General features: G+C 34.8%; 1 protein-coding gene across 2 annotated transcripts in view; it reads right to left on the bottom strand.

Annotated features, from left to right (window-relative positions):
• LOC144979614 (DBH-like monooxygenase protein 1 homolog) overlaps positions 1 to 10000 on the bottom strand; it is a 38446-nt gene that overhangs the window by 3384 nt on the left and 25062 nt on the right. For both annotated transcript variants that reach the window (XM_078926410.1, XM_078926411.1), the window contains exons 10-14: positions 9639 to 9805; positions 8670 to 8852; positions 6871 to 6930; positions 4948 to 5030; positions 154 to 301 (exon numbers count right to left, since the gene is read on the bottom strand). In XM_078926410.1, the coding sequence (XP_078782536.1) occupies positions 154 to 301; positions 4948 to 5030; positions 6871 to 6930; positions 8670 to 8852; positions 9639 to 9805 (641 nt within the window). The remainder of the gene's footprint in view (positions 1 to 153; positions 302 to 4947; positions 5031 to 6870; positions 6931 to 8669; positions 8853 to 9638; positions 9806 to 10000) is intronic.

The following is a 10000-nucleotide window of genomic DNA, read 5'->3' as shown; positions in this document are numbered from 1 at the left end:
GTTTTCACCATGGCGATAAGCACGTTTCACTCTCCTCCCAACGGCCGTGTTCGGCGTCGACTGCACATAAGCCAGAAACAAAGTCAAACTGAGAATCTGATAAAGCTGTATTTAAGATAACTAGGATGATTTGATTTTAATTAAAATACTCACATTGTCGCGATATACACAATAATAACTGGCGATAGATTTTGTCACGTTCTCGGCAAAATGTTTACGATTGCTCTCAAGAGACCAGTCAACATATTTGAGGCGTACATCCGGAAGTAGAGCATTCCTATGTTGATTTCGGTAGACGACTCTGCCATACAAAATAGTGAAACAGATAAGTTTGGCATGATGATTAAGTAGAAGTAGTCGTTGTACTAGTAGTAGTAGTAGTAATCGTAGTAGTAGTAGTAGTAGTAGTGATATAAGACGTGGTTGTGTGATCAATCATATTTGTATGTGTCTATCTACAATGTTATTAATTTTACTTTGTTTTCATTTGTTGTATTGGAAAATCTGAGTTACTTTGCAAACAGGTAAACTTCATTATTTAAACGGTTGATTGGAAAGGTTCTTGTGAGGCACTGATTTTCTCAATGTTATTCCTGTTGTCTTCATTTGCTCTATGCTCAGTGTATTAATAGATTCATGTGATTGGGATTCATCTCGAGATTGAATTTTAAATTTCTCATATGCACCATTCTCTCTCGAGGACCACGAGTGCACAAGCCCTACAACCTCTCGGAAAGATTAGGTCAGTGAGGAAATTGAATAATATTTTCTTTATTCCAATACTCATAATTGATTTTTGTCATTATTGCAATTACAAAAGGACGGCGTGTACTTATTTTCATCTGATAACCCAAGTTATGGACTCTTGTTGTAGTAGTAGTAGTAGCAGCAGCAGTAGTAGTAGCAGTGGCGGTTCTAGCCTATTTACATTGGTGGGGCAAAGATGCTTCGGTCATATATTATATATATATATATATATATATATATATATTTTTTTTTTTTTTTTAAATTTATTTTTTTTATTGTTTTTTTTATTTATTTATTTATTTATTTATTTTTTGATTTATCTTTTCATTTTTTTTAAAGTTATTTATTTATTTATTTATTTATTTTTTAATTAATATTTTTAAATTATTATTTTTTTCACCTTTAAAAAATAATATTTCAACCACAAATATCACATTTACAATGAAATGACAATACCAGTAGATTTTAATTATTCCAAACGTAATCAAAAATGAATCACGAAAGAGAATACAACTAAAAAATAAAGCGACGAGACATAATGCGACAACACCTTGACAATACAAGTCCACTTCGTTCACTCGAAAAATTAAAGATTTGCTTTAATCCCTCAACGGCGAGATAAATATTTCTGTTACATTACTGGTTTTCAGTAGTATGTAGTAACCTTAAAGTTTTAATCGAGAAGCAACAACAGCGATATGACTCGAGTTTTATTCAGAGCTCAAATTGCATTTCACTGCTGTCTTGATGATTAGAATGACTGTGCCGGTGGTGGTAGTGGTTGGAATAGTGGTAGCGGTGGTGGTGGTGGTGGAGGAGGATGTAATTATGGTAGTGGTTTTGGTGATGCTGTTGGTTAGAATGATAGTTGTGGAGACGATGACGGAAATTTTATGATGATGTTGATATTGTTTTTATTGCTATTGTAGTACTTGTTGTTAATATTGTTGTTGTTGTTGTTGTTGTTGTTAATGAAGAAGAAGAAGATGATGATGATGATGATGATGATGATGATAATGATGATTATGATGACAACGACGATGTCGTCGACAATGATGGTTACCATACGATATTACAAAGTTTATTCAATCTTAGGCTTTCGACAATAAATCATACAATTTGATGACCACATACATGAAAGTGGAAAAAAATGGTACATGGAACCAAACAATAAACTGATACCATTAATAACCACAAAAAAAATACAACAATAGTAATACCACCAATACGTACAATAATAATAATAATAATAATAATAATAATAATAATAATAATAATAATAATAATAATAATAATAATGATAATAATAATAATAATAATAATAATAATAATAATAATAATAATAATAATAATAATAATAATAATAATAATAATAATAATAATAATGATGATGATAATAATAATAATAACAATAATAATATTACCATCATCATTACTACCACCACCATCATTACTACTACCACCACCGCTACCACTATCACTACCACCATCACCATCATTATTACGTTTCCAATCATTTTTTCTCGTTTTTAAAAAATTGATATCTATCAAAACAGACGAAATTCCGGTCATTTTTTTAAAGGGTAGTTAAAATATCTACGATTTTATTAGCCCTGAAAACTACGATTTTTATTTTCCTATTTCAAGTAGGCAGGTCTGATATGACAAGTATCAGTATCAGTTCCATAGTCAAAATAAGACAAACAAAAACAAAGTTTATTTAATCTTAGGCTTTCGCCAATACTTCATACAATACAATTAAGACAAAATAATGTTACCAATTTCTCCTCATGCATTCGTTAGACTATAACAATAACGACCGTGTTATCTTTACTCTTTACCCAACCAACCCCGAGCTTCCCGCCTCTTCATCGTGAACAACTTCTTATGTATGTAGTAGCTTCAGGACGGGCAAGTACGGAATCTGCCCACCCTTCCGTATTTCCTCTTTAACTTAGAATTCAACTCTCTCCTTTCTAAGAAGAGTATTTCTCGTATACTAATTCAATTGTTGAGAAAACCAAAATGGTGGTTGTATTTTATATATTTATTTAGTCGTGACTTTTGAATAAAAGTGTTTTGTTTTATTAGACGGAATACAATAGAAAATTGCATTGTTTTGCAAAATTATTTTGTCTGGCAATAAAAATACAGCGGTAATTAATTTAAGAATTAAAAAAAAAAGAACTAACAAATTAATTTGTTAAAAAACAAAACAAAAAACAAAAACCCCAAAACAACAACAACAACAAAAAACAAATAAGAAAACAGTTTAAATAAATGAGTTTTGAGAAGCACTAAAGAAAACGAGAAAAAAAGAAAAGTTTAAATGGATAAACAAATATATAAAAACAACACAAATTAATACTAAATTGATATAAAATTAGTAAATTAATAAATTTAATTCAATACTGGAACATTCCCAAAGTCATTACATCAATGGTACCAGCACAAGTAAGGCAATAAATAAGAAAAAGTTCGTTTGCCAAAATCTCTATTTAGTTTTCACTGGTTAATAAGGTGGGCTCATTTGAATTAGCCCGACCTAGTACTAGAGAGGCCAGACAGCAAAAATCGTCAGGCGACGTGACGATGAGATGACGATGTGGGCGGAGTGGAGTGGAGTGGTTGGGGGGGGGGGGGGGGGGGGGGCGGGTGATAAAAAAAAGAACAGGAGCGTATCCTGGTTTATGCATTCAGGGGTGCATGGTGATTCGCAATCTATCAAAAATACACACAAATTGATTTCAGTACGAAGTATCAAGTTTAAGTAGTAACTTTTGAAATTATCTAATTTAAATTTGATTATTTCAGACCTGGTAATACAGCATATAACTTGAAAAAACAGGCTGGTATTTGCCCACCCTGCCCATTATTACCAGCCGTCCCTGAGTAGTAGTAGTAGTAGTAGTAGTAGTAGTACGCAAAACATTGTCCATTACAGCAATGTTAAATCAGACCATAATTGCATTCGGCTATCAGACCTTCAAATATCTGCACCTAGCTGCAGTATAATTCTTATGCTATACCTATCTTTGTTTAGAACAAAATCAAGATACTTGAAACTTACAACTTCTGGTAATATACTGTTCACGAAAAAAGAGAGATTCACTAATGACCATTTTTGTTCAAAACCTGTTATTATTTTCCAAAATTTTGTTTTTGATTTATCAATGTAATAGAATATGTGGGGCTACATTTTAATTTTTTAAAATTAATTTTGAAATCGGAAGATTACGCCTTTTCTGTGGAGACAACTTGCAATGCCTTAGTCCACAGTGTTGACTCATTGCGTCTTAGAAGTGGAAGATCACCAATAAAGCCTTCGTTTCATGTGTTGCATTTAAACCTTTTAAAAAAAATTTTGTTATATGTTGTTCTTGAGGTCTGAGGTTTGAGTGATTGTTTTGGGGGACGGGGTTTTTTTCTTGAATTTTTCTTTCTTGCTTTGTCTGACACTGTTTCATACACACTTTTTCAGATCTTTATCTTGCACCCCAGCTACCCATTTTCGTGCAGTCTCTGATTCCAAGATTGTTTTAAATACATGTTTCGATTTCATTGTCCATAAGGACTGCATTGACACTTGTATAACTAATGAAACAACTCTAATCCAACGACCTTCGAAACCATCGAATGTCAACTAATAGACAATAATATGAAACTTAACTTTGCTCTTATTTATCGCCCAACACCATCTAACATAAACAAAACAACGACAAGACAGTTTTGACAGAATTTGAACAGTAGAAGTAGTTGTAGTATTTAACTGATCTGTCGTCAAAAGACAGTCTTTACATCTTAGGGGATTTCATGTCTAGATAACGTTAAATTTGTATATTTCTCCTTATGCTTGAATGGCAATTTGACCCAAAACTAAGATGTTGGATTTGTATTCATAATTTTATTTTTAATTACTAATCAGCTGTCTTTTACACCTTATTTCACACCAATAAAATGTGCAAAAATATTCTGCAAGCGTTGAATAAAAGATTTATTCAACGCGTTCAAAGCATTATTCAACGATTATGTATTTACTAAGAAATGATAGGGTTTTCCAATGAGAGGGGTGGAATAATACAGTTTTTGACCAATATTATTGAATATTTCGTAACCTTAGATATAGTCCTCCCAAGGTCGGACTCATCCCTCGGTCCAAATATCCAATAAAAAGTCAAAAACTGTATATTTTAGACATACTGAGAAAAACATTGGCTAAGCTTTGTCCTTGGATAGTACAGTATGAATGCCATGCACATTTCTTCCTGCGTGCTTAGACCTCCCTGGGAAAGAAAAAATAAAATTATTTCAAAACAATCAATTACTGCTGTATATTAAATATCACATTTTTGTCTGGATAGATCTGGATTCGCGAAAATCGGGGAACTTTTTTGGGGGTTGATGAGAATGAGCTGGTGGGGGAGGGGGGGGGGGGGGGGTTGGAGGTTCAGTACTGAAAGGTTACGGTAATATAACGTGATGGTCTGGGCTGGGGAGGTAGCATGGCAGTGCTTTCAGAAACATTGACCTCGTTGTTTTGCGAGGAAATGTCAATGCTGAGATTGAGCATAATGAGAACTTAATTGCCTGTGACTATGACCTAGTAATGAGTAATGGATCAGCATGATCAACTGAATGTTTTCAAAACAAGGTAACACCTCGTCCCATGTTTCAGCAAGATATCGTACACCTTTTTTTTGGAGTGAAACCTTTTCAAGACATATTCTTTTGGCAATCCAAGTCTGAGCATCAGCTCCTAATCAATATTGAGATCTTTAAAGAAGCACTGAAGACTATCAGGACGTTATCACACACACGCGCGCAACACACAAACACGCACACACACATACACACACACACACAAGCACATAATATATAAATATATATCAGAAAAATGTATGATGGATATTTGATTAAGGGGCAGTTCAAATATCTTACACTTACACCTCAAAATTAGGGAAGGGGAGGAGCGTCTTACTCCTGTAAGAATGGTGTGTGAAAGAGGAGGTGTGTGTGTGGGGGGGGGGGGGGGGGGGGGTGCTTGACCGATAAATGCTATAATATTAAACTTTTTCGTGAGATGAGCAACCAGATATTTATTTTACAATTCCCATGTACACAAAAGTTTTTAAATCTATAGCAGTCACAGTGATACTAGGCTACTAGAAGCTGTGGACTGTAAAAAGTAATAAACAAAAATGAATATATTAGATTCAACAAAGAACAAAATACCAAACACGGAACGTTTCGGGCTCAAAACCCTTCTTCAGCCAACAACAACAAAAATCCCCAATAAAGACATAAATCCTTTTCTAAATTCCAGATAGACGACAGAGATATTTTCTAGGTCCTCTCTGTAGAAAGACATTGGAAAGTCACGGAAACATTCCGTGTTTGCTATTTTGTTCTTTGTTGAAGCTGTTATATTTTTATTTTTGTTTATTAAATTTATAGAAACGGCTTTACATGACACAATAAAATAAACCCGACAACAGTTTCTAGTTTCTGCTACTATCGGTATGACGTACAAGACTCATTCCAGTACAATAATAAAAGACACTACAATGTTGTGTTGCGAGTCATTACTATAAAACTAGAGGTAGTGTTGGAAGTTTTGAAATAAAAACACCAGTAATAATAACAACATCAAAGAAAATAAATTCCGATTGCAGAGTAAGGGTTTTTAAAAATACAGGCTGAAAACTGTATGTATTGTTTCACGTAAAGCTTTCAAACGATTTATGTGATATTAAGCAACTAGAAGTGGTGGATTGTAAAAAGTAAATCACCATATATATATATATATATATATATTATATATATATATATATATATATATGTGTGTGTGTGTGTGTGTGTGTGTGTGTCTGCGTGCGTGTGTGTGTGTGTGTGTGTTCTAAACAGAAGACAAAATACCAAACATGGACCGTTTGGGGCTCAAAACTCTTCTTCAGCCAATAATAAAAATAAATAAATAAAGTCATAAATAGATCACTTAAAAACCAGATAGGCGACAGAGAAGTATATTAATAAGATATTATTGGACAATTGGTAGGCGCACTTGGGTTTCAAAACGAAAAATAGTTGTGGCAGTTGTTTTAATGTCAATTACCGTTTACTTACGTAGGTAATGTTGGTTCTTTCGGTTGAATCATAGTGACATTCTGTAAACAACAAGTCTCCCTGGTGATGGACAAAGTAAAAATGGGTTGAAAGTTGTAAAATTTAAAACTGAATTGGGTATGGAGTGTAAGACTTATTCACAGTAAAGTCAGTAACTTTCGCAACCGATCAATGATCAATGAAATTCTATGACAAAAATCAGCTAACATTTTGGAGAACTAGTTTCATGGCATAGAAATTGAATCATGAGTAGAATTGGATAAACAGAAAACAAAACCAAAAAGAAATGAAGGAATGAAAAATTCCACTTCAATTGCAAACTTCTGGGGCATTAAAAAGTGTGTTATTTGATAATTGGTCATTCTGTGATTAGAACTACTACAGGAATGATAAGAGAGAAAAAACAGGATTGGGCTAATGAAAAAGATACACACACATACACACACACACACACACACACACACACACAACGCAAACCAGATGCCTATCTTGCTTCTCATATGATCTATTAAAAATCAAAACAGATAGGTTTTAAGAGGACGTCTAAAAATAAAAACAGCTTTTCCAAACGGACGGCCAACAGGATTTCATCCCAGCTTTTTTTTCTTTTCTTCTTTTGTTGGGGGGGGGGGGGGGGGGGGGGGGGGACAACTTCGTTTGGTTGAATCACTGACCGAACGTAAGGACCGGGTTTTACATATCTTTCAATTAGCTCCGGAGGGTAGAAATGGGCTGTACCTTCACTAAAACGCAAGCTTTGAAATTAATAATTTTCTCAACAGGCAGCCAATGCAGGTCATGAGGCAGAGGTATGGAAGAATCACATCTAAACTTAATGAATATTAGTCTAGCACAGTTGTTCTAGACAATCTGCAGACGTTGTTAAACGCCAAACAATAAGGCATACAATAACCTATTTTCGATCTCACGAGGGACACAATCAGGTGTTTGGTCACATCCGTAATGGAAGAAGTCCTTCCTCGTTAGAAAAAGAGATATTTGACCAAATTATAACCTCCATCGACAGCCCAGAGTCTAAGAATGTGTCGAGGTTTTTTACTTTGTCAACAAGTTGAATGGAAGCGTCCCCAAGCTTCAAATCTGATTCGCTTTTCATCTTCATGTCTCCACATGCAGCACCTCCGTCGTATTATCATTCAGTTTCAGTCTTTTCTCATTCATCCATTTCTTGACACTTTGAATACAATTCTTATTATCGTCTGGAGATGAAGTGCAGCTGCGTATCAGTATCGTACTGATAGTAAGACAAAACGAAACTTCTGATGATTTAAGACAGGGGGCAATGTACAGAACAAAAAGAACACGTCCAAGTACTGAACCCTGGGGACCCCACAATCAAGAAAAATTTCCTCAGATCTATATGATTAATGTTTATATCACTTCAAAGCATTTGAATAAGGAATTTAGTTCTATATGAGGGAATTATTATTATCATATCATCATCATCATCATCATCATCATCATCATCATCATCATCATCATCATCATCAGACTACAACTACCACTCCTCCTCCTCCTCCACCTCTTCCTCCTCCTCCTCCTCCTCCTCCTCCTCCTCCTCCTCCTCCTACTACTACTACTACTACTACTACTACTACTACTACTACTACTATTACTACTATTACTACTACTACTACTACTACTACTACTACTACTACTACTACTACTACTACTACTACTACTACTACCACTACAAAAAATTGCTGAAGCTGATGCTGCTGTTAGTACAACAACTACTAATACTACTTTTACCACTAGATGCAAAAGCTAGGTACTACCTTTTTGACGACCCTCTCCTCTGGTAGAAGGAATGACTCCTGGTAATTAAAGTCGTAATGATCATCCTTTACGATTGGCGGCAACTCAACACCATCCCTAACTAAGCGAGTCGCCATTCTCCTCCCAAGAAGATGGGAATGCTGTAAGCTGCTGAAGATTTTAATTTCATTGTCACCAATCGCCTTTTTGAAAAGGACGGGGGGGGGGGGGGGGGGGGGGGGGGGAAGGAGGAGAGAGAGAGAATATCATTTTTATATAGATATAAACCGAGGGAGGGTGCTAACTTAGTAAATAGAGAACAAGCCGCTCACCTGAGTAATTCAGTTTCCCAAACCATTTTTATGTAGACAATATATTTTTTTTTCTTATTATCCCTCCCACCACGGCATCATAAGATATCGTCGCCTTGTCATTCCACGAAGGAATATAGAGAATTCATCAAACAACACGTCTGATGTCAATAGGAATCACCCATGTTGTCCAAGTGAGCAAATTGGGGGTTAATAATCTTGCCGTAGTAAAAAAACGAAAGTGCTCGTACTCGGGACCTTTCTGAGACTTCGCCCCCGGTACCATAAGCTTCAGCGAAGTCCCAGGTTTGATGTGATCTCATTGTCGTAATGGAAATGCTGTCCAACTGACGCAAAATATTCTCCATTACATCAATTTTAAAACGAATCCATAAACGCGTCCTATTCTCAGACCTGCAAATGTTTTCACGTCTTCGTCAGGTACAATGTCAGGATGAACCAAATACCAAAAGTCATTTTGGAGTGAAATTTAAAATTATAAGAATTTTCGGAGATTGAGGATTTCAGAGTTGAAACAATTGTGTACATATAATCTCCTTCTGGAGCCTTATCAATTTAATATAATTTGTATAATTTACAAGTATTTGATTTCATCATTCAGTGTTTGATTCTTCAGATAGAAGTGCTCAGTTAAACACAGAATTCATAGAAAGCAACCTGTGAGATGCATTGTGGTGGACAGTAGGCCGTGGTTAGAAAGTCGCTGTAATGTGGAGGGATGATATGATACCCATCTACTGAAGTTCCAACAGTTAACATTCCAGCATCGTGTTCTCGTATTTTCTTGGTCAGAAACAATCGAAGGCCTGAATTATCTACGTAATCTGGAAGAGAAAAAAAACGCATGCATAAAGTATTAAAGTAAAAGATAAATGAATATAAATAAATAAATATATAAATAATATGAAATTAATTATATTAAATAATCATTCTGTCCTACACGCACTTATTTGCAGGTCTGCCAACTGAAAGCAATTATGGGCTTGTTTTAATTGTCGTAATGGACAAATGTGTTATTG

This window comes from Berghia stephanieae, chromosome 9 (genome assembly GCF_034508935.2).
Source record: "Berghia stephanieae isolate SIO BIC M18660-M18661 chromosome 9, UCSD_Bste_1.3, whole genome shotgun sequence".
In the NCBI taxonomy this organism is placed as follows: domain Eukaryota; kingdom Metazoa; phylum Mollusca; class Gastropoda; order Nudibranchia; family Aeolidiidae; genus Berghia; species Berghia stephanieae.
The sequence above is the reverse complement of the archived record's forward strand: the minus strand, read 5'-3'. Positions and strand labels throughout refer to the sequence as shown.